Source organism: Phyllobates terribilis, unplaced genomic scaffold (genome assembly GCF_046119375.1).
Source record: "Phyllobates terribilis strain yellow unplaced genomic scaffold, ASM4611937v1 Scaffold_207__1_contigs__length_3498100, whole genome shotgun sequence".
Lineage (NCBI taxonomy): Eukaryota > Metazoa > Chordata > Amphibia > Anura > Dendrobatidae > Phyllobates > Phyllobates terribilis.
In genome coordinates, this window is record NW_027362967.1 from 3,148,641 (window position 1) to 3,174,407 (window position 25,767).

Genomic DNA, 25,767 nt, shown 5'->3' on the forward strand with positions numbered 1-25,767 from the left:
TTGTCAGGGCATAGATGTATCCAGACCGGCTTGGAGCCAATTTGACGTGGTCCAGAGCTACCAGCTCAAGAGGCTGCGTGGTGACGATGGGCCTCAAGGGTGTCTTCTGGCTGGTGCGGTCCTTCCTCCTCAGGTGACAAGGGCCACAGTCTCTGCACCACTTTTCTACAGCTCCTCTCATGCCGACCCAAAAGAACCTTCCTCTTAGCAGGAACTCCAGTTTCTTCCAACCGAAGTGCCCCGCTCTGTCATGGTAAGCCCCCAGGACCATAGCTGCATCCCGCCTTGGGACCACGACTTGCCAGGTCAGCTCGTGCGTCCGGTGGTTGACAATCCTTCTGCACAACTTGCCTTCGTAGAGGAACAGCTTGCTCTTCTCCTTCCACAGCTGCTTGGCTTCCTCTGGAGCATCCGGATCCATGCGGGCGTCTTCCTGGGTCAGCAGATCTTTCACCAGGCGGATGGCAGGGTCACTATCTTGGGTCTCGGCCTAGCTGTGGTGAGGTAGGGGATTTATCAACACGGTTGTCAGATCCTCCTCCTTCACACGGTGGGAGTATTGAGCGGCTCCATACCGGTGAAACGCGGGGAGTTCTACCTCCTCCAGCTCTTCTGGGTCTTCGTCACCTTCAGGTAAGTGAGGCATCCTCGATAGGGCGTCAGCATTGGCATTGGTTTTGCCGGCCCGGTACTTGATCACGAAGTCATAGTTGGAGAGACGGGCCATCCACCGCTGTTCTAGGGCACCCAGTCTTGCATTGTCCAGGTGTGTCAACGGGTTGTTGTCCGTGTACACGGTGAACTTTGCGGAGGCCAGGTAATGCTTGAAGCGTTCCGTCACGGCCCACACCACCGCCAAGAATTCTAGCTTGAAGGAGCTGTAATTCTCTGGGTTCCTCTCGGTGGGCCTCAGCTTCCGGCTGGCGTATGCGATCACCCGTTCTCTGCCCTGTTGGTTTTGGGACAGTACAGCTCCCAGTCCCACATTACTGGCGTCCGTGTGGAGAATAAAAGGCTGGCCATAATCAGGGTAGGCCAGGATCTCATCCCCCGTGAGGGCCATCTTCAACCGGCGGAAGGACTCCTCTTCCGGTTTATCCCACTTGAAGGGTGGATTTTGACTTCTGGATTAGACTGTCCGATTAGGAGGTCCTGCATAGGAGCTGCCATCTTAGTGGACCCGGGGATGAACCTTCGGTAGTAGCCTACCAACCCGAGAAACTGTCTCACCTCCTTGATGTTCGAGGGGCTTGGCCAGTTCTTGATTGTCGTGACCTTGTCAGGGTCGGGGGCTACTCCTTCCGCACTTACCACGTGCCCTAGGTACTGGACCTTTGGTTTCAGCAGGTGACACTTCGATGGTTTCACCTTCAGGCCGTAGCCTGCCAGGGCTTCGAACACCTCGGCCAGGTGCTTTAGATGGTCCTCGTAGGTTTTCGAATAGACGATCAAGTCGTCCAGGTAAAGGAGGACCGTCTCGAAGTTTCGGTGCCCTAGACAGCATTCCATCAGCCGCTGGAAGGTCCCTGGTGCGTTGCAGAGCCCGAAAGGCATACAGTTGAACTCACTCAGTCCCATCGGGGTGGTGAAGGCGGTCTTCTCCTTGTCAGCCTCTGCCACAGGAACCTGCCAGTACCCGCTAGTAAGGTCCAAAGTAGAAAAGAAGTTAGCTGATTTTAGTGCGGCTAAAGACTCCTCTATTGTAGGCATCGGATATGCGTCTTTGTGGGTGATACGGTTGATTTGTCTATAGTCGACGCACATTCTCATGGTGCCGTCTTTCTTTTTGACCAGAACCAAGGGGGCTGCCCAGGGGCTACAGCTGTCTCTAATGACCCCAGCTTCTTTCATCTCTCTTAGCATGCCCTTTGCGTTCTGGTAGTGTGCAGGGGGTACAGGCCTGTGTCTCTCTTTTATTGGTGGGTGGCTCCCTGTGGGGATGTGGTGTTCTATCCCCTTTACTCTGCCGAAGTCCAGCGGGTGCTTACTAAAGACTCTCTCGTACTCCTGTACCACCCGGTAGACTCCTTGTTTTTGGTGCAGGGGAGTGGAGTCAGCACCCACATGGAGTTTCTGGCACCAGTCCTCCTTTTGTTTCTGGAAGCCATTACCCTCCGCCTGTGGAGATGGAGGCAAGGGTTCCACGGCCCTGATAGCTTTGTGTTCGACGACAAACAGTTTGGCGAGTGTAGCGTACCTGGGTAAGTGTACTTCCCTCTCCCCAATGTTGAGGATGCGGATGGGCACCCTCCCATGACGGACATCAACCACCCCCCGGGCTGTCAAAATGGTGGGCCTGCTGTCTGAGTACACGGGTTCTACCATGGCTTGGTAGTCTCTACCTCTCAACCCAATTGCAGTCCGACACCAGATCATCATTTCACTTTTGGGAGGCATGGAAATGGGGAATGGGTCACTCATTCTTACGCTACCGATCTCACCACCAGACAGTTCTACCTGCTGCCGTCTCATCAGGGCTTTTATTTCCTTGTTGAGGACTCTCTGTTGGCTGGAACTAGCATTCACCGCCACCTGTTGTAAGATCACAATTACCTCTGAAAGACAATTTTCAATTACGTTAGTACCCACAGTTATTTTAGGGTGACTTTCACGACGGTCAATGTCCACAATAATCACTCCCTGTGCCGGTAGTTCAACTTTACCAATTTTAATGGTCATCTCCTTGAACCCCATCTGCGGCACGGGTAAGCCATTACTGGCGATGATGCTCAAGTTACTGTCTGGATACCGTGTGATATCAGCATCAGTCCAATACTGCTTAAAAAGTACATAAGGGATAGTGGTTACTTGTGACCCAGTATCCAGCAAGGCGCTCATGGGGATACCGTCCAGCACCACGGGTAAAACCGGGCGCCCCCCAACGTACTTATTACGCCAATTGTAAGGGCCTGGTGATCTTATGCCTGGGGGTTGGCCCTCTGCCCCAGGTTGGACCCGTTTAAATTACAGTACCTGGAAATGTGTCCGGGCTGATTGCATCGACGGCAAATGGGCTGTCCATCCTCTGCGTAGCGGTCTGTGGGCCTCCCTCGGAATGACGGGATCCTCCTCTGTCGACGCCACGGGACATCCTCCGGACTTGAAGCCAGCTCGATGGGTCTTGACGGGTCCACTTGCAACGCCTGGACGGTCCTGGTCAACGCCGCGACGCTCCTGGTCAGCTCCTGGACTTGGTGGTGCAGGTCTTTCGACGTGGCTTGGTTCAGGGCCTGTGTATCAGCCCCCACGGGATCCATAGAGGAGGGCGCCGCCTCCTGGTGGTTGGTGAGAGCAGGGCGCCGGGGGTTTATAGCGCCACTGGTTGCAGATTCACGGAGCACCCTTATGGCCCTGTCCTTAAATTGGGCAAAGGTCAAGTCGGGGTTCTGAAAGAACATGAGGCTCAGTTGGGCCCTGTGGGCGCTAGACAGCAGACCTTCTATGAATTGTTCTGTTAGCAGCTTATCCGTTTCCTGCACACTGCCAGGGTCAGTTTGTTGAATAGCCCTCAAGGCTTCCTGCAGATTTAGGGCATAGTCTCTGATGCTGTCCTGTGCCCGCTGCTTACATCCATAGAACCTCATTTTAATTTCAGCGGAGGTACGTGTGTCAAAGGTACCCCGCAGCCGGGACAGAATACCCTTCACAGTCCTTTTCTCCTCAGTGGGCCATGATTTTACCTCCCTTTGGGCTGCGCCAGTTAACTGCCCTGTTAGTATGCTGACCTTCTGTTCCTCTGTCAGGGGGTAAACCTGGAAAAAACTGTATAGCCTTTCCTTGAAGTCAGTTAGGGCATGGGGCTCCCCTGAATATTTGGGCAGCCAGGCCGCTCCAGGGATGTAGGGCAGGGAATAGGGCATCACCGCTGCTGCAGCTGCGTTGGTGGTAGTGGGCGCCTCTGTGTCCGACATCTTCCTCCCCCCTAGTCAAGAGTGGCCTACCTTCCGACGATCCTCTTCTGTAGGCCGCGGCTCCGCTGCTGCTGCTATGGACGAGGACCTGGCGTCGCTCTCTCTCCCTTCCAGGACCTTGCGCAGCGTCGGTGCGTGGGGCGGAGCTTCGGATCTCGGGCGGTTTTGACGTCCACGCCCCTCTTCTTCCCGCGCGGCGTCCTGAAGATGGCGTCCGATGGCGGGAAACAGCTGCGGATGGCGGGAAGACGGCAGAAGACGGCAGGAAACGGTCCAAGATGGCGTCTGATGGCGGGAATCGGCTCCGGATGGTGGGAAACTTCGCCACAGGTAAGTTATAAAAGTCTTTTTCAGGAACGCAGTACCCGGTGGTTGCGGGCACGAAATCCTGCCGACTACGCCAAAGCTGACTCGCCCCCTGGGCTGTGGGGCACTCGGATCCGGGCAATAGGGGGGACGATGGGAGTAGTAGTGGCGACCCGGTTCCATGGCTCAGGGTGTTCAGGCCAATGGTAGTCTGCTACGTTCTGCTGATAATGTCCGACTACGCCACCCGTGGATTGCGGTTATTAGGAACCGCCGCTGCATGCAGACCGCTGGGGCTGATGAGGTGTGCAGCTAGGGTAGTGTGACTCCCCACGGGAAGAGTGCGTCCCCAGGGCAGTATAATGGATGGTGGGAGTGATGGTAGTGAGGGTCCCAGTGCTGATAGTGCTGGAGAAGCAAGGAGCACACAGACAACAGGTTGCAGTCCAGGGTCTTTACTAGAACAGGTAAATTGACCCATAAGCAGTCCCAGCTAGGAGGGGGACCTGGATGTCTGAGAGCAACGGGGAAATTGGCCCTGGTCAGGGTGAGGGTGTAGGCCTACCGTGCTTTCTGCGCTCCTTCTGGCTATCTCCTCCTGATAGGGTAACAGCCCACGTTTCCGAGCTTTCCGTGTATTCTCGCCTGTATGGCCTGCGACGTGGGTTCCTTTCTGCTGCCAGCCTTGTACGGCTTTACTGGTCCCTTCGGTTGTGGCAGGGCCTCCAGGCTTCTTAGGCCAAGGAATATACAGTTCCTTGCGGACTGGTTCTCTGCTGGGGGATGTGGAATCCTTCCAGCCTCAGACACCAAAGTCTGGTAAGGTCAGTCTCTGATTTGCCAAGACAGGCTCTCTTCGCCTCTCGTCTCTGGCTGGTGGCTCTCCTACTGCCACACTTCCTCTTAGGTGCAATCAACTTTCTGTCCCTGCTCCACTCTGGGACACGTCTCAGTGCTGAGACAGGCCATCCAGTTCTTTCTAACCCTGTCCCCAGCACCAGCTTTTATAGGGGCAGCCTGCTCCCCCTACTGGCCTGAGACAGGAGGTACTGCATGCTAATGTTCCCCTGACTAGAGAACCTCCCCCTTGCTCTCAGACACAGCTTTATTACATTTTGTGGCATCCAGGCCAGGGTGACACATCAGTAACCCCTCCCTTCTTCTCCATTCTTCTTCCTCATTCACCATCTTCAGCCATGTTAGAAGCTTATGTGCTTCCAGCCCGTTTCTAAAAAAGTCTTTTTACCTGCTGTACATTTGCACATCATCGAGTATTCTGCTAGAAAATAAATCTTCTTCTGAATCTTCAACAATGTGCTTCTTGCAGTCGAGTTAAACTATCTGAAGACATCACTATGTGTGAGTACAGTAAAGAGACAGCCTAGAAACGGTGTCTCACAGCGCCCTATGCTTGCAGCTTAGTCATGGAGTCAGAATAGTGTGAGTTCAGTGAGAGTTAGTGAAGTGCATAGTGAAGGTCAAGTTCAGGTGCGGTGGGCTGCTAGGGGCAGCATGTGTCACTTGTTCCAGGCAGTGGGAGGCATTACTGGGATCCAGAGCAGTCGCTCCAGTCAGGTCCAGAGCCTAAGGTCTGGCATAGGAGCTGCCGGACACTTTGTGTGCTCTGAAGTACAAAGGAAGATGGACAGGGACCTGCATAGATGGAAGTTGAAGGCCAGTCCCGGGTGCACTGCAGAGGTGGACGAGAAATACAGGATGAGCTAGCAACAGGGCTGAAGAGGAGTTATGCTAAGAAGGAGGATAATGTGAATTGCTGTGCCTTATCCCATCTGTACCCACCTGATGAACTTGAACTGTCAAGTATATGTTTGACTGTTACAAAGAACTTTGTGTCCCCTAAATTGTGTGCGGCGGCTTCTGAGGACAGAAGCCTGAAGGCAGTGGAGGCCTGCGGCCTACAAGAGAGTGTGCTGCACCCCACACCCTAGAGCACACTGGGACTGGGACACCCATTGTCTGTAAAGTGCCAGAGCGAAATCAGACAGACGTTCAGTCACGACTACCGCTCTGTGCCACTTTACAAGATGAGTGATAAGGGAACTTCTCCATCAGAACAGAAGAGGAAATAATGGTCGCTGCCCAAACTGTGACAAGAACAGGACCACAATGCAACAAGAACTGTCTCACAATGCTCTTGGAACTTTCCCATAATGCATTGCAAATTGAAACTAGAGCAAATACATTAAATCACTAGCAGACAGTGCAGTTATCAAACAATAAAAAAGAGACAGGATTCAAATGCAAGCAACATAATGTCAGAACTGATATACACATAAAGTGACTAGATTCCCTGGATAGCTAAATTCGCAGATGAGGCCAGAACACGGGCTGCCCAGCACTATTTAAGTGCACCCCATGAAGATAGACACTCTAATTTACAAGGCCATAACATATAGGTGCATCTCACAAAATTAGAATATCATCAAAAAGTTAATTTATTTCAGTTCTTCAATGCAAAAAGTGAACCTCATATATTATATAGTCATTACAAACACAGTAATCTATTTCTAGTGTTTATTTCTGTTAATGTTGATGATTATGGCTTACAGCCAATGAAAACACAAAAGTCATTAACTCAGTAAATTAAAATAATTAACAAAAAACACCTGCAAAGACTTCCTAAGCATTTAAAAAGGCCCCTTAGTCTGTTTCAGTAGGCTCCACAATCATGGTGAAGACTGCTGACTTGACAGATGTCCAGAAGGCAGTCATTGACACACTCCACAAGGTCCCAGAGTTCCAATTTTCATTTGAAATCAAGGTCCCAGAGTCTGGAAGAAGAGTGGAGAGGCCACGATCCAAGCTGCTTGAGGTCTAGTGTGAAGTTTCCACAATCAGTGATGGTTTGGGGAGCCGTGTCATCTGCTGGTCTAGATTCACTGTGTTTTTTCAACACTAAAGTCAGCGCAGCCGTCTACCAGGAAATTTTAGAGCACTTCATGCTTCCCTCCGCCACAGTATCATAGCTACCAGGGGGGCAAAGGGGGCGGTGGCCCCGGGCCCCTCGCTCTTAGGGGACCCATCCAGGGCTACGCCAGTGTAACTGTATCTGGCATGCCCCTGGTGCCAGCATCGGGCCCCACCGCCCGTCACCGCCGCAAGTTTACTGATGAGAGGGAGCGCGGATCTCTCTCCAATTAGTCCCTTCTGTGACTGACGTCTCTGACATCATCACTTGGTGCCCGGCCCGCTGTGCTGAAGATGTGTGCGGGCTGGGTGCTCTGAGCAGTGAGGGAACCAGGAGGAGAGATGAGTACTGTTTATTTATTTTTTGCCGGGAGGGGGGCGGCATTATATTACAGACTCTGCCTATGGGAAGGGGGAGGTGCATTATACTACAGACTCTGCCTATGGGGGAGCATTATCCTAAAGACTCTGCCCACAGAGAGGGGGGGGCATTATACTAAAGACTCTGCCTATGGGGAGGGGGGGCATTATACTACAGACTGTCTATGGGGAGGGGGGAGCATTATACTAAAGACTCTGTCTACGGGGGGGCATTATACTACAGACTCTGCCTATGGGGGGCATTATACTACAGACTCTGTTTATGAGCAGGGGAGAGCAGTATACTACAGACTCTGCCTATGGGGGGGGACATTGTACTACAGACTCTGCCTATAAGAGGGGGAGCATTAATCTACAGACTCTGCCTATGGGGGGTGCATTTTACTACAGACTCTGCCTATAGGTGGGGCATTATACTACAGACGCTGCCTATGAGATGGGGGGGCATTATACTACAGACTCTGCCTATGAGGAGGGGGGGCACATTATACTACAGACTCTGCCTATGAGATGGGGGGGCATTATACTACAGATTCTGCCTATGAGGAGGGGGGGGCATTATACTACAGACTCTGCCTATGAGAAGGGGGGGAGCATTATACTACAGACTCTGTCAATGGGGGAGCATTTTACTACAGACTCTGCCTATGGGGGCGCATTATACTATACGAAGGACTATGGGGAGTGCATTATACTATATTGAGGATTATCTGGTGCATTATACTATATGTAGGCTATTTATACAGTGTGGGAGATAATGTGGGTTCTTTGAACAATGTGGGGGCCATCATACAGTGTGGGAGATAATGTGGGGTCTTTGTATAGTGTGGAGGCCATCATACAGTGTTGGAGCCATCAGCTTGGGGGCTACTAAGGGGTCAGTATACTGTTTGGGGGTACTATACAGTGAGGGGGAATTATATCGTGAATAGGAGAACATCATACTGGTTAGAGCGGAGCTCTACATGGGGGGAGACTCAGGACATTATTAAATCTTAGGTGGGCACTTATTGTTATAGGGGAACTCAGGTTATAGTGACTGTCGAAGGGGCACTATTACTTTCTAGGGGGCACAATGTGGGCACTGTTTTCTAGGACACTTGCACACGGCATTACTTTATTTTAGAGGTTTGTTTTACCATCTAGAGGGCACACAGTAGGTGCAGTAATAGGGACACATTTTGCAGCAGAGGCTCAGTATTGGGGTATCAGCAGGACGAGAAGTTTGTGCAGGTTGGGGATAGATCTGGTCAGTGCCTGAAATGTAAGGAGTCAAATGTGTCTTTGTTGTGATCTCTGCATACCTGAGACTCTGAGCCCTGGCTGGAGAAGTAGTCGTGTCGGTCTGGGCCAGATGGAAAAGACGGGAAAAGTGAACAATTTAATCAGAAAGAACGTCAGCTGTAAGGTACTATATAAAACTGAGCTGTGATCTCTTATATGTTCTGCAGGACTGGCATCAATCAATATATGTCACCATATGGCGGTAATATTAGTGCTGGTCTTTGTATAGAGATTATTTTTAGCAACAGCGCGGTCATCTGCTGAGGTTTTCCTACATCCACTATCTGGGTGCGCCGCTATAGTTGTAATCAGGGTTACCTGGTTAGAGGCCCACTCAGAAGTTTCGGCCCCCTGAACCAAAACCTTAGCTACGCCAAGCTTTTTGGAGATGGAAATTTCATTTTCCAGCAGGACTTGGCCCCTGTCCACACTGACAAAAGTACTAATACCTGGTTTAAACACAACAGTATCACTGTGCTTGATTGGCAGCAAACTCGCCTGACCTTAACCCCATAAAGAATCTATGGGGTATTGTCAAGAGGAAAATGAGAGACACCAGACCCAACAATGCAGACGAGCTGAAGGCTTCTATCAAAGCCACCTGGGCTTCCATAACCCCTCAGCAGTGCCACAGGCTGATCCCTCCATGCCACATTGCCGCATTGATGCAGTAATTGATGTAAAAGGAGCCCCGACCAAGTATTGAGGGCATTTATTGAACATACATTTCAGTAGGATTGCATTTTGGATTTTAAAAACATTTTTCAAGCTGTTGTTATAAGGTATTCTAATTAATTGAAATAATGACTTTTGAGTTTTCATTGGCTGTAAGCCATAATCATCAACATTAACAGAAATAAACACGTGAAATAGATCACTCTGGGTGTAATGGCTCTATATAATATAAGAGTTTCACTTTTTGTACTGAAGAAATGAAATAAATTAACTTTTCTGGTGATATTCTAATTTTGTGAGATGCACCTGTAGATGGGCTTGGCTGCACCCTGAATAAAAATAGCATGTAAAAAATATATATGATATATATGAGGTATTGGTCGATATTTTGGCCAAAATATACAAGCTCGCAACCTGCTCAAGGGTCCTCATACTTGCGAGTCCCTACACTAACATTAAAAGCAAAGTCACAAAAACAAGGAATTAAAGTTCCCACCAAAATTCAAGAATTAACACAGCAAATACAGCAACAATAATTACAAGGATGCAGCAAACCCATATAATGAAGAAGTCAGCAACACAGGTGCAAAATATTGATGAGACAACCACTCACAACCTACCAATTCATGGAGGGGGTGATTGCTCAGTATTAAAACTGCACACAAATAAGCCTTGTATAGGGCACTGGTCACACACAGGTAGTGCACAATGTCTGGCTTACAGCCTATTAGTGAAGCCGAAACTATTAGATTAGGTGGGCTGCCGAGCACTTTTTAAGTGCACCCCATGAAGACAGACACCCTAGTTTACAAGGCCAACATTGATGGGTCTGGCTGCACGCTGAATAAAAATAACGTGCAAAAATTATATATGATATATATGAGGTATTAGTAAATATTTTGGCCAAAATACACAAGCTCGCAACCCGCGTCAAGGGTCCTCATACTTGCGAGTCCCTACACTAACATTAAAAGCAAAGACAAATTTAAATTCCCACCAAAATTCAAGAATTATCACAGCAAAAAAAGGGCAACAGTGTTTACCTGCCTAGGTCTCAGTGCTAATCATACCATATAATAACGATGACCGCAACACAGGTGCAAAATACTGATGCGACAACCACTCACATATTACCAATTAATGGAGGGGGGTGATTACATAGTATTAAAACTGCACACAAAATTATATGGGATTGCTACATCCTAATAGTGCATTAGTTCTGAGATCTGGGCAGGTAAATGCTATATTAATAATTGATTTTTGGGGGAAAGTTAGATTAAAAGTAAAGCCAACAAAAGAGAATTTAACTGAAATAAACAAAAGCTTTTTTCCTAAACATTAGGATCTGTGTAGAGCCATCAGCTCAAAAAGGCTTCCTCGGACAGACTTGGCATAAGCAGGTCAAAAGGAACCCTGACTTTTACCATTACACCCCTGTACTGGAATGGAGACTTACTACATGCTCAGGGTTGCATCTACAGAGTAGCTGCTGGCCAGAGGAGCGAGCTTGAGGCTATAACTCTAACTACAGCTTTTTTATTACCAAATGATGGGTTCTGTCTAAGGCCGTTGGCTCAAACAGGCTTCCTTGGACAGACTTGGCGCAAAACACACCATTTCTGATGGTTCCAAATGAACCCTGGGCTTCACCCTTGAACCTCAATACAGGGACAGTTTCATAGTTTTAAGGTTGAAAGACACAAGTCCATCAAGTTCAACCTAAAAGCTAATGTGTTGATCCAGAGGAAGGCAAAAACCCCATGAGGCAGATGCTAATTGCTCCATATTAGGGGAAAAATTCCTTCCCGACTCCACATATGGCAATCAGACTAGGTCCCTGGATCAACGTCCCATAACAAAATCTAGTACGGATAACCTGCAATTTTATATTATTCAAGAAAGGCACACACATGCCCTCCTTGAATTTTTTTTAGAAAATTAAGTATTTCAAGTTCATGTGGTAGAGAGTTCCATAACCTCATTGCTCACACAATAAAAATTTGCCAACTAACTTCCTTTAGACAAAGTGAATTAGGATCTTTATGCTAGAGTAATTGAATTAACTCTAACTGAAATAGATTAATGCTTTTTTCCTAAATGTTGAAATTTGCTTAAATCCATCAGCTCAAAAAGGCTTTCTCGGACAGACTTGGCGCAAGCTACTCCATTCTGCAGATCCCAAGGGAACCCTAGCCTTTACCATTACACCCCTGTACAGGGATAGATACTTACCATAGGCCCAGGGCTGCATCTACAGAGTAGCAGCTGGCCGGAGGAGCGAGCTTGAGGCTATAGTGGTTGATTCAACTCTAACTAAAGCTTTTTTTTCCTAAATACTGGGATCTGTTTAAGGCTGTTGGCTCAAACAGACTTCCTCGGACAGACTTGGCGCAAGCTACTCCATTCTGCAGATCCCAAGGGAACCCTGGTTTTTACCATTACACCCCTGTACAGGGATAGATACTTACCATAGGCCCAGGGTTGCATCTACAGAGTAGCTGCTGGCCCGAGGAGTGCGCTTGAGGCTTGAGTAGTTGAATCAATCCTAACTAAAGAAAAACCTATCTAATGACACTTTCTTGTTAGGACCTGTCTGAGGCCTATGGCTCATAAAAGCTTCTTTGGAAAGACTTGGCAAAAGCCAGTCTATCCTACAGGTTCCAAAGGAACTCTAGCCTTCACTCTTACAACCCTGTACAGTGATAAAGACTTATTACAGGGCCTTGATTGCATCTACATAGTAGATGCTGACTGGAGGGGCAAACTTAAGGTTAGAATGGTTCAGCCAACCCTAACTATTGCTACTTTCTTAAATGTTAAGATATTTCTGAGGACGTTTGCTCAAACAGGCTTCCTCGGACAGACTGGGCGCAAAACACACCATTTCTGATGGTTCCAAATGAACCCTGGGCTTCACCTTTGAACCTCAATACAGGGACCGTTTCATAGTTTTAAGGTTGAAAGACACAAGTCCATCAAGTTCAACCTAAAAGCTAATGTGTTGATCCAGAGGAAGGCAAAAACCCCATGAGGCAGATGCTAATTGCCCCATATTAGGGGAAAAATTCCTTCCCGACTCCACATATGGCAATCAGACTAGTTCCCATGATCAACATCCCATAACAAAATCTAGTACGGATAACCTGCAATTTTATATTATTCAAGAAAGGCACACATATGCCCTCCTTGAATTTTTTTTTTGAAAATTAAGTATTTCAAGTTCATGTGGTAGACAGTTTCATAACCTCATTGCTCACACAATAAAAATTTGCCAACTAACTTCCTTTAGACAAAGTGAATTAGGATCTTTATGCTAGAGTAATTGAATTAACTCTAACTGAAATAGATTAATGCTTTTTTCCTAAATGTTGAAATTTGTTTAAATCCATCAGCTCAAAAAGGCTTTCTCGGACAGACTTGGCACAAGCTACTCCATTCTGCAGATCCCAAGGGAACCCTGGCCTTTACCATTACACCCCTGTACAGGGATAGATACTTACCATAGGCCCAGGGCTGCATCTACAGAGTAGCTGCTGGCCGGAGGAGCGAGTGTTAGAACCTTGCTCTTAGTTTTTTTTTTCCTTTGCTGGTCACATGACCTTGTTGGCCTATTTAAGCCTGCTCCGCCCTTCTGGCTTTGCTGGACTTCATTGTATATCTACTTTCTAGCTAGCCTGTGCTCTGTGTTTTGCTCTGTTAGTTTGCTTGGTCTACTGACCTCTATGTTCTATATATTTTGTTTGTTCGTCTGTCTGCTACTATTTCTGTTAGGAGGTGTCCCATGTTCCTCCCAGTCCTTAGTACTTGTAGGGATTCCTTCCCCACATCTATAGGTCTCCGTACAGACTAGCTTAGGACTTTAGCAGGTCTGATCGCAGGATCAGGTCCCCTGTTACATCGTAGGGATTAAGCTGAGTTCTATCGTAGGGACAGATCTCCTCTCTTTCCTTAGCTCTGGTAGCAGAACATAACAGTAAGTCCAGCCTGCAAATTCTCTAAGGAAAGATTTTTCTGTTCCATCATGGTGTCGGTTCAGGATTTGGTTCATCGCCTGCAGGGACTCTCTCTGGAGGTGGCCAAGCTCCGTCAGCACGTGAGTAACTGTCCTGGAGCACATTTCTTGGAGCCTAAGGTATGTTTGCCGGATTTATTTTTTGGTGAACACCGAGAATTTTTTTCATTTAAAAATGCTTGCTTATTGTATTTTCGTTTGAGACCTAAGTCCTCTGGGGATGAATCCCAGCGCGTAGGGTTCATAATGTCACTTTTGCGCAAAGAGCCTCAGGAGTGGGCCTTTTCTTTGCAACCTAGTGATACATGCTTCAGATCAGTGGATAGTTTTTTTTCTGCTTTGGGACTATTATATGATGATCCTGACCGTGTCACATCAGCTGAGACTGAGTTGAGACGTTTAAAACAAGGATCAGGTAATGTGGAAAAATATTGTACTCATTTCCGTCGTTGGTCTACTCAAACAGGGTGGAACGATTCTGCTCTGAAAAGTCTATTTCTTGCTGGGCTCAGTGAAAGGGTTAAAGACCTGCTAATTGCTTATCCTACACCTGAAGATTTGCAACAGGCTATGCAATTAGCTATACGGGTGGATAGAAGACTGCGTGCAAGGGTTAATGAGAGCAAATCCTCTGCTATGTCAGTTTCTGGTTATGAGAATGTGTGTATTAACAGTGGTGAACCGATGGAGATTGGATCGGTGACACCTCGCTCTCAAGAAAAAGACCGTCGATTTTCTGAAGGCTTGTGTTTCTATTGCGGAAAATCTGGTCATTTGATTAAAGGCTGTGAGCTTCGTATGAAGAAAGAAAAAAAAATGGTCAGTCACGCTCGTATTGCTTGTTTAAATTCCAAGGGTATATTTTTAGCTGCTTCCACGATTGCTCAGAAAAAATTAATGGAATTTCGGGTATTTGTTGATTGCGGGTCTACTCTGAATGTAATTGATGGGGGATTCGTGGAAAGACTCAATTTAAAACCTGAACCTTTATCATCCCCCATTGCTGTGGTTTCTGTGGATGGTTCCCCTTTGAAGAATATTACTCTCAAGGTCTGTGAATTTCCTCTCACTATTAATGGTGTTCACCATGAGAAATTGGATTTGGTAGTTTTGAATAACTTGCCTTCTCCAGTAATATTGGGATTGCCCTGGTTAAAATTTCACAATCCTGTACTGGATTGGTCTACCAGTGAAATTAAATCCTGGAGCCATAAATGTTATGACAAGTGTTGTAACGGGCGTATTGCAGCTTTGGATAGGGGAGAATTGCCTGTTCCTATTCAGGATTTTTGGAGAGTTTTTTCTGAGAAGGAATCGCAGGTTTTGCCTCCCCATAGAGACTATGATTGTTCTATTGAATTTGTCCCTGGAGCGACTCTTCCTAAAAGTCGTTTATTTAACCTTACCATTCCTGAGAGGAAGGCTTTGGAGGAATACATACAGACAAGTTTGGCCGCCGGTCACATTAGGCCCTCTAAGTCTCCTGTGGCGGTTGGATTTTTTTTTGTAAAAAAAAAAGGACGGCGGTTTACGTCCTTGTCTGGATTTTCGTGAGATTAACAAAATTACGGTACGCAATCCTTACCCACTGCCATTGATTCCTGATCTGTTTAACCAGTTATTGGGGGCCAAGTGGTTCTCTAAAATTGACCTTAAGGGGGCATACAATCTGTTGCGCATGAAGGAGGGTGATGAATGGAAGACTGCTTTTAACACTCCTGTGGGTCATTTTGAGAATCTGGTTATGCCTTTTGGTCTTACTAATGCTCCTGCATTTTTTCAGAATCTGATTAATGACATCCTTAGACCTTTGATCGGTAAAAATGTGGTTGTGTATTTGGATGACATTTTGATTTATTCGCCAGATCTGGAGTCTCATTGGCGGAGCGTGCGTGAGGTATTACAGTTATTAATGGACAATTCGCTTTTTGCTAAGCTGGAGAAATGTGAGTTCGCTGTACAGAGAATTAGTTTTTTGGGCTACATTATCTCCAGCAAAGGTTTTGAGATGGATCCGGTTAAGGTTCAGGCTGTGCAGGAATGGCCTAGGCCTATTGGTTTGAAATCGATACAGAGGTTTTTGGGTTTCGCCAATTACTATAGAAAATTCATAAAAATTTTTTCTAGTATTGTCAAACCTCTGACTGATCTCACCAGGAAAGGTGCTGATGCGGTTCAGTGGTCTTCTGAGGCCATTGAAGCTTTTGTGTATCTCAAGGAGAGGTTCACCTCTGCTCCCATCCTTATGCAGCCTGATGTTACTAGGCCGTTTTTGGTTGAGGTTGATGCTTCCTCTGTGGGGGTTGGCGCAGTATTGTCTCAGGATAACGGGGATGGATTACATCCCTGTGCCTTTTTTTCAAAAAAATTTTCGGAGACTGAATTGAATTACGATATTGGTAATCGGGAATTATTGGCTATTAAACTCGCATTTGAACACTGGCGCCACTTCTTGGAAGGTGCGGAATTTCCCGTTCAGGTTCTTACGGATCATAAAAATCTGATATATCTTGATGCTGCCAAGCGCCTGAATGCCCGTCAGGCTAGGTGGGCACTGTTTTTCTCGCGGTTTAATTTCTCCGTTACTTACATCCCTGGTACTAAGAATGTTAAGGCGGATGCCTTGTCTCGCAGTTTTTCTCCCATAGTCGGTGCTGAGAAAGAGGAAAACATTTTACAAGAAGGTGTTGTGATAGCTGCTTTAGACTCCGTTTTGGAAGATGAGATTCTTAAAGCTCAGGAGAATGCCCCATCTAACACTCCTCATGGGAGGTTGTTTGTGCCTGGGACCTTTAGGAGAGATTTGTTTGTTGAGTGTCACGAATCTCGGTTGGCAGGTCATCCCGGAATCTCTGAGACCAAGAGACTGGTGGGTCGCAGTTTTTGGTGGCCTGGATGGCAGAAGGAAGTCATTAAGTGGGTGCGCCAATGTACTATATGTGCTAGATCTAAGTCCTCACATACTCCTGCTGCGGGGTTGCTTTGTCCTTTGGAGGTCCCCAGTGCTCCTTGGACACATTTGGCTATGGACTTTATAACTGACCTTCCCCCCTCTGAGGGTTTTACTGTCATCTGGGTGGTCGTGGACCGTTTTAGCAAGATGTGTCACTTGGTTCCCTTCGTCAAACTGCCCTGCGCTAAAACTCTCGCTAAGGCCTTTGTCAAGGAAATTGTCAGACTTCATGGCGTTCCTACTGACATTGTTTCTGATAGGGGTCCTCAGTTCGTGGCTCGTTTTTGGCGTGCCTTTTGTGACAGGTTGGGAATTCATTTGTCGTTTTCGTCCGGATATCATCCTGAATCTAATGGCCAGACAGAAAGGAAAAACCAGGATGTTGAGCAGTTCTTGCGTTGTTTTGTGGCAGACAATCAAGAGGGGTGGTCTGAGTTTCTGCCACTTGCCGAATTTGCTCTGAACAATCATACATCTTCTTCTGCTGGTCGTTCGCCTTTTTTTTGTTGTTCTGGGAGACATCCGTCGTTTGGGTCGTTCTCCAAGTTGGGATCTGCCGTGCCTGAGGAGGAGAATTTTTCCGGTGATTTGGAAAGAGTTTGGACGGATGTGCGTGGTAATCTTCAGGAGGCCAACAGAAAATCTAAAGACTACTTTGATAGGAAACGACAGGAGGTTTTGTTCGCTGTTGGTGACATGGTTTGGTTGTCCTCTAGGAATCTGCGGTTGAGGATTCCTTCTAAGAAATTGGGTCCCAAGTTTGTAGGGCCCTTTAAGGTGCTTCAGGTTGTCAACCAATCTGCTGTTAGGTTGGAGGTTCCTACCTCCTGGAGAATTAATCCGGTCTTTCATGTCTCTCTGTTAAAAAAAGCTGTTGTGTCGGATGGTGACGCCTCTGCCTCTGTTCCTCCGGTGGTGGAGGACGGGGAATATGAAATTTCTCGCATCCTTGACTCTAGACGGTATAGAGGTAGTTTGCAGTATCTTGTGGCCTGGAAAGGTTTCGGACCCGAGGATAACTCTTGGGTGAGGTCAGATGATGTTTCCGCGTCCAGACTTATCAGAGCGTTTCACAGGAGATTTCCTGATAAGCCTGGTCCTAGGGGATCCGGAGGATCCTCTTAGAAGGGGGGGTACTGTTAGAACCTTGCTGTTAGGTTTTTTTTCCTTTGCTGGTCACATGACCTTGTTGGCCTATTTAATCCTGCTCCGCCCTTCTGGCTTTGCTGGACTTCATTGTATATCTACTTTCTAGCTAGCCTGTGCTCTGTATCTAGCTCTGTTAGTTTGCTTGGTCTACGGACCTCTATGTTCTATCTATTTTGTTTGTTCGTCTGTCTGCTACTATTTCTGTTAGGAGGTGTCCCATGTTCCTCCCAGTCCTTAGTACTTGTAGGGATTCCCTCCCCACATCTATAGGTCTCCGTACAGACTAGATTAGGACTTTAGCAGGTCTGATCGCAGGATCAGGTTCCCTGTTACATCGTAGGGATTCAGCTGAGTCCTATAGTAGGGACAGATCTCCTCTCTTTCCTTAGCTTTGGTAGCAGAACATAACAAACTAAGGATTGGTAGGAAGGAATGTACATATACATTCATGTCCATATTTGAACGGTTGTACAAAGCTCTCATCAAAAATGGAAAAGTACAACAAATCATAACCACTTTTGTACAAAAATTCAAATTCCTAAATCCAGTTTCCCAAGTTATTGCATCACAAAAACATTCATTATTTGAATGTGCGCAGTTGCTGGATTTTGTTAGGAAACATGAGAATCGTGAAAAGAAAATAAATCAAGTTAAATTTGTAAAACCAGAAAAGGTAAAATCTTACCAAAAGCCAATATCAAACTCTCCTAGACTGAGTCATCCCCATAGTGAACTCTATCAAATACGCAGAAGATTTCATATCTGTTATAAGCCATATCAGCCAGTGCAACGGTCCATCTCTTCACAGAAAGAGTTAAAAATCCAAAGCTGTGACCTCTCCCTGGAAAGGAAAATGGCTGAAACTGATGGACAGAGTCAGGTGAGACGACCGGCTGAGAGTGACGTCATGGAATGTGAACAGAAGGACAGGCAGTTCTCTGAGGTTTTGAAGGATAGAAAAATGTCTTTCCTAAATAGGGCGTTCCTGGAGATATTTGAGAGAGACAGAAGATTTGGTTTAGGGAGTGGCTAAGAAAAAACTGTAATGATAATGTAGCATAGAAGTGTTACAATGTCTCAATATTTATTTATAATCTTATACAGTAAAATTGTAGTTACATAGTTTCTAATAGTTCATATATATATATATATATATATATATATATACACACTTGTTTATGTAGAGATTGTGTATAATTGTATTTATATATATTTATAAATATATATATATATATATTAATTAATAAATTAGAACTTTATATATAAATTTAAGTAGCAATATTTTGAATTACATTAGAACCAACCAATATATGTATAAGATATTTAAATAATTCTGTTTCTGTATGAATTTGATATTTAATTGTACTTTCTTATATTTCCTTAGAGGTTTCATTCCAAAGCAGGATTTGATCAAACAACTCTAAAATGGATTTATTTCTTTATTCACACAGGAAGTGAAAAAATTGCATGATTTATGTGTATAACATTTTAAAATAATAACAATATAACTAGTTGGATTATTATGTGTAGCACTTATGAATTAATATTTTCTGTGCATGAAGTGTTCGTTATAACAAGTAGCTTTACAGCATGACGTGTGACAGCTGCGGCCTTTGAACTTTGAGCTAATAGTATAGATCCCATTCATTCTATTTTCAGCTGATGTAACTTAAAACCTGGCAGCCAGTGAAAAAAGAATCTAAGTCAAGAGTTTTTTCAAGTGTCTGAAATTCCAGTGACTTATTCTCATATTATATAATATGTACTTGGGGAATATTCAAAGAAATATAAAGATATTCAATTTAACTGATAGTTTACAATGCGCATTAATAAATTGGGATACAATTTTGGGTTAAATATATATATATATATATATATAAAACTTCATATGTGGAATGTTTGAGTTGAACAGATCTGTGAATGTCAGAGTGAAGGTGACAGATGAGTAAATCAGCAGCTGCTAAGTGTGATTGATGTGACAGAGGCCTCGTATGTTCGTATGTTTGAAAAAAAAAATGTTTCTTTATGTGAAGGTACAAAAATATATTTAATTCTGAGGAAATTATAATACATAATTAGGTTTTATCTACATATATATATATTTCTATATTTCTTTAATAATTATTATTTCTTGATTTAACTAATAGTGGATAAGGGCAACCACACATCAAATGGTTTACAAAGCAAATTTACATTTAGAATAATTTTCCACATGATAATATTCTTGAATAACTATGATATTATTTTTAATGGTTACCTAAATAGGTACACACCTCTCTTTAGACAAATCTATGCTACTCATCGATATGAAATTTATGCAAAATATTTCTAGAAGAATAATTATTTTAATTTGGTTCTGATATATACATAAATTTTATAAAATAATATTTTTTGGTATTAAGGGGGAAAATGTGTTTTTGATCCTGATTACATAATCACTTTTGATCAATACTTATTTTCCACACATTTTAATAAAGGTAAAACAATAATAAGGTACAATGGTATAATTAAGAAGGGTATTACATGCAAAGTTGCATAGTTTAATAATTTTTTGGTGATACAAGGTTATGACAAATATGAAATCATCCAGATAATGGAGATATAAGGGTATTTTTTATGGAGAATATAATTACTCTGCATTTGTCATTACAATTTAAAGGCCTTATTTTTATTTTTATTCTTATTTTTACTCTTAATTTTATTTTTCATTTTTAAAATTGAATTCTTTCTTATTTTCTTATTTTTCCATTTTTCATTTTTAATTCTCAATTTTTGATTTTAATTCAGTTCAAGATTTCAATTGAGAAAACACATTAATATTTAATGGGGTAATGTCAAGTACAAGAATATTGCTTCATCAAATATAATGATATGAATTAATATAAGAAAAATGTTTACATTTTCTGAGTAAACACAACAATTCATTCATTCATTCATTCTTACATTCATATATTTATTCATTTTGGTTCAGCAGTATACATTCTTTGGTATTATTGGTTTAATAAAGATATAAACACTTGTTTCAAAACACACTGACACCTATGGGTTGGAAAAGGTAATTACCCCTATGACATAAAAATGTTCTATCATATGGAGAACTTGATTAATAATGAATTATTATCTATTATTGTTTATTATTCCAACCATAATTTATTTTAATGTTTTGAAAATAATTAGATGGATATTATTGATTGCTATGGTACGCTGTGATATTATAGGTTAGGAAAAATTGCCAGATTTGGTATCAGATTAGGGAATGAAGACTTCAATCAAGACATCGCAATTATGAATTCTATCTTAATAAAGACTTTTCATATTTATAAATCAAAGAGACTCTCAAAAGTTACAAGAAGAAGCAACTGATATCCGGAAGTCTCAGAAGGTAACAGGTGTGAATGCTGAGTGATAATAGACTGTGTCAGATACAATTCACACCACTGATCACCGGGACGGCAGAGGACGATGATCCTATATGTACTGGGTTGTGTTCAAGTTTCATCACGTTCCAGTGGTTTCTTATCACCTGCAACGCTTCAATGAAAGCTGGTGAACAGGTAATACCTGGCATATGTGTCCTGTATATAAAGGACTGAGTACTGGTTATGGGGCTATATAAAGCAGGGAAGTGTCAAGTTAACCCTTGCTTTACTGACCAAAGACGTCACATCTGTTCCAAAAGTGACACGAGACCAGTGCGGACGACACGGAAGATTCCAGAACTATCCAAAGACAACGTAAGTCCAGGTGACATCGCACAGATATTAAAGCTACATTTCATCCATGGACTTTGTTTTCTTATCATCTGACACACATGATCTTTCTAATAAAGAGCACAGTTTATAGACTGCACAATGATGAATACAATTATGGACTGTACAATATCTACATGCTATAATTTATTTCAAAGGAGTTTTCATCTAAAGACTGTGTTATAAAAGAACCAAGAAGAAGACGAGACGACGACCCGATGACATCAGACGATGACGATTGGACCCGCGATTGCTTCAATTTAGATATAGGGAAGTATAATTATACATATTAAATGAATATTAGTCACGGCTTACCATAACATGAATTCACATCATTATATAACAATAATCAGATATTGATATTAATAATAATAATAATAATAATAATATCAATATTATTATTATGGAAATTTAATAATATTGCCAAGGAAGAAGAAAAGGAAAAAAATGATTGTTATCCTAATGATAAACCTGTCTTCTTTTGAGGATTTTTCAGTCCTTTTTATCCTCAAAAAGGGGGGAATGTTAAATAATTAATAATCGATAATCATTTTTCTTAAATCTGAGTTGTATGCCTCAGCCATCGTGTCTAGTTGACATGCGCTATTTGTGTGTGTATTTTTGGTTCACTACCATATGTAGAACAGGTGTGCCATACGACTGGCTATAAAAGCCCATGGTACAGAAAGGGGGGCTCTCTTGCTCTTCCCACCCCACAAGACACAGAAGAAGAATCTTCATGCTGAGAAACAGATGACATGTAGGCCTGGACACGTGCTGGACAAAGACATGATTTACCAGCCAGGATCCAAGGAAAGATGGGTGAATCTCAACAATTAAGCTAATTATGGACAAATGGACAATTACTTTATAACTAATTATTGTATGTACCTGCTGCAATCTGATTCTATTTAATGGACAATCCAAGAATAAATAGATACATTTTTTTTATAAGAATATCGTGATATTGATACTTTGCGAAGTCCTCAGTAGAAAAAAACAATACAGAAAGAGTATTATTTTACAGTGTTACAGGGGCCCACTGAGACCCTTTCGCCCAGGGCCCACAAAAACCTGGAGCCGGCCCTGGTTGAAAGCATCATTCTTCCTCTGCATCTGACGCAGCGGCGTGATGACGCGCCACGCTGTGCCAGACAGTGGAGCTGGCAACTGCTGAGGTGATCAGCTGCAGAGACTGAAGCAGCGGGGAACGAGGAGCGGTAAGTATGTATTTATTTATAAATCAGTGTGTACTGATAATACTGGAGGACTGGGGCTGCATTTTACCCTATGGTGGGGGACCGCATTTTACCCTTTGGGGGGCTGCACTATACTGCGTACAGGACCATGGGGAGTGCATTATACTGTGTGCAGGACCATGGCGAGTGCATTATACTGTGTGGAGGACCATGGGGTGTGCATTATACTGTGTGGAGGACCATAGGGTGTGCATTATACTGTGTGGAGGACCATAGGGAGTACGTTATACTGTGTGGATGACCATAGGGAGTGCATTATACTGTGTGGAAGACCATAGGGAGTTCATTATACTGCGTGGAGGACCATAGGGAGTGCATTATACTTAGTGGAAGACCATAGGGAGTGCAATGTACTGTGTGGAGAACCATAGGGAGTTCATTATACTGTGTGGAGAACCATAGGGAGTTCATTATACTGTGTGGAGGACCTTAGGGAGTGCATTATACTGTGTGGAGGACCTTAGGGAGTGCATTAATCTGCGTGGAGGACCATGGCGAGTGTCTTATACTGTGTGGAGGACCATGGCGAGAGTCTTACACTGTGTGGAGGACCATGGTGAGGATCTTACACTGTGTGCACTTTCTGCTGCTCACGGCACTTTACTAAAACTGTGGATGGATGTTAGCAGAAATAACCATATCAAACCCACTAAAATGTAACGCTAATTCCCAGGTGCCGGTACGTGTGATCCTGATGCGGCACACTGTTGCCACACGTGTGACAAACAGGGACACACGGGACACGGATATCTCTGGTACCGTTTTTTCCTTTCCGGTACTGGAAATATATGGACGTGTGAAACCGGCTTTATAGGGAGTCTGGCCGACTGACAGCGGCTCACCGCTCCTGCAGCTGCACGATCTCGCGACCTAAACACAACAAGGTAAAGGATTGAACTTTATAAAGACACAACGATCAATGACAATGATGTAAATAATTTATCACTTTTTATTAATTCTTCAATACCTTCAATATTTGTCACAGTTGTTAATAGTAAACTAAAATGTTCTATGGAGAAAAAAAAGACAAATGAGGAATAAACCTACACATTATTTCCCATATGATGGAGTATATCTTTTGGGTGTGTTCACAATTGGCTGTTTTTCTGCGGCAATAACACTGCACTTTAAAGTACGAGCTTAGTGTATGAGATTTCTGAAGTCTCATTCACATGCTGCGTTTCTTTTCTAGTGTTTTTTGTATTCTGCAGCTTGTCAATCCTTTTAGGGCCGTTGCAGCGTTTTTCACCAATTCAAATGAATGAGAAAAAAAACAATTAAAAACACAGCAAAAACGTGCGTATTTTACTCAGTGTTTTTCCTGCCACCAGTTTGGTTTTTGTTGAACAAAAAATGCTGCAAAAATGCAGCGTGTGAACATACCCTTATACTGGTTGTGTTCAGACTGGAAATAAAAGAGAACGGTCATGATAACATGGAGATGGATTTTATTCTATGGAGTTTCCACTGTACACATTGCTCGGCAGCATCTGTTTGTGCAGAGTCGCCTCATGAAGATTCTATCACAAGATTCCATCATGACATCACTGGTGATGCTCGCCCATTATGACATCACAGCTCACAGTCACTACTTCTACAATGTACACAGGGTAGCGGGTGCCATTTTGGCTCCATAGCTAGTTACTGAGCGCACTTACAGTTTCTCACTATGGCCGGATTTTTTCTGGATAATTTTCAGGTACAAGCACTATGGGGTATTCTTATCAACAATCGCCCTAACATTGTGCTTCTACCACCCGATGGCGTCCTCAGCTTCACTCACCGGCTGGTGGTGCAGCTAGTAAGGAACTGCCTGACCAAACACCAACAAGGTCATCTCACCTCAGAGTATGTGACGGATTTACTTCATAACATCAGGACATTACTGCAGCAGGTAAATAGCGGACGCTCCGCACAAAACTTCTCCATATAGATAACTAGCTATTGAACCCGTTCTACACCCTGGTGACAAGCATTTTTATTGGTACAATTTTGGCACCATTTTTTTAAAGACACTGTGTCTGCGAATTCACACATAGAGTGTCTTCAATAAAATGGAGCCGGATAGCGTAGTATGCGCACACGCAAACCCCCATAGCCTCCCCACGTCCAGCAGGAGACCCCCATACCCTCCCCACGTCCAGCAGGAGAACCCCATAACCTCCCCACCTCCAGCAGGAGACCCCCATAGCCCCCCCCACGTCCAACAGGAGACCCCCATAGCCTCCCCACGTCCAGCAGAAGACCCCCATAGCCTCCCTACGTCCAGCAGGAAACTCTCATAAACTCCCCATGTCCAGCAAGAGACCCCCATAGCCACCCCACATCCAGCAGGAGACCCTCATAGCCTCCCTACGTCCAGCAGGAGACCCCCATAGCCTCAATGCATCAAGCAGGAGACCCCTATAACCTCCCCACGTCCAGCAGGAGACCCCTATAGCCTCCGCACGTCTAACAGGAGACCCCCATAGTCTCCCCCGGTCCAGCAGGAGACCCTCATAGCCTCCCCACGTCCAGCAGGAGACCCCCATAGCCTCCCCATGTCCATCAGGAGACCCCCATAGCCTAAACACGTCCAGCAGGAGACCCCCATTGCCTCCCCACCTCCAACAGGAGACCCCCCATAGTCTCCCCACGTCCAGCAGAAGACCCCCATACCCTCCCCATGTCCAGCAGGAGAACCCCATAACCTCCCCACCTCCAGCAGGAGACCCCCATAGCCCCCCACCTCCAACAGGAGACCCCCATAGCCTCCCCACATCCAGCAGAAGACCCCCATAGCCTCCCTGCATCCAGCAGGAGACCCCCATAGCCTCAATGCATAAAGCAGGAGACCCCTATAACCTACCCACGTCCAGCAGGAGACCCCTATAGCCTCCACACGTCTAGCAGGAGACCCCCATAGTCTCCCCCGGTCCAGCAGGAGACCCTCATAGCCTCCCCACATCCAGCAGGAGACCCCCATAGCCTCCCCACGTCCATCAGGAGACCCCCAGAGCCTCCACACATCCAGCAGGAGACCCCCATAGCCTCAATGCATCGAGCAGGAGACCCCCATAGCCTCCCCACGTCCAGCAGGAAACCCCCATAGCCTCCGCAGGTCTAGCAGGAGACCCCATAGCCTCCCGTGGTCCAGCAGGAGACCCTCATAACCTCCCCA

General features: G+C 44.9%; 1 protein-coding gene across 1 annotated transcript in view; it reads left to right on the top strand.

The window, feature by feature from the left end:
• The first annotated feature begins 23,226 nt into the window (after positions 1 to 23,226).
• LOC141213682 (microtubule-associated serine/threonine-protein kinase 4-like) overlaps positions 23,227 to 25,767 on the top strand; it is a 53,925-nt gene continuing 51,384 nt past the window's right edge. The window contains exon 1 of the mRNA XM_073665283.1: positions 23,227 to 23,286. Within this exon, the coding sequence (XP_073521384.1) occupies positions 23,227 to 23,286 (60 nt within the window). The remainder of the gene's footprint in view (positions 23,287 to 25,767) is intronic.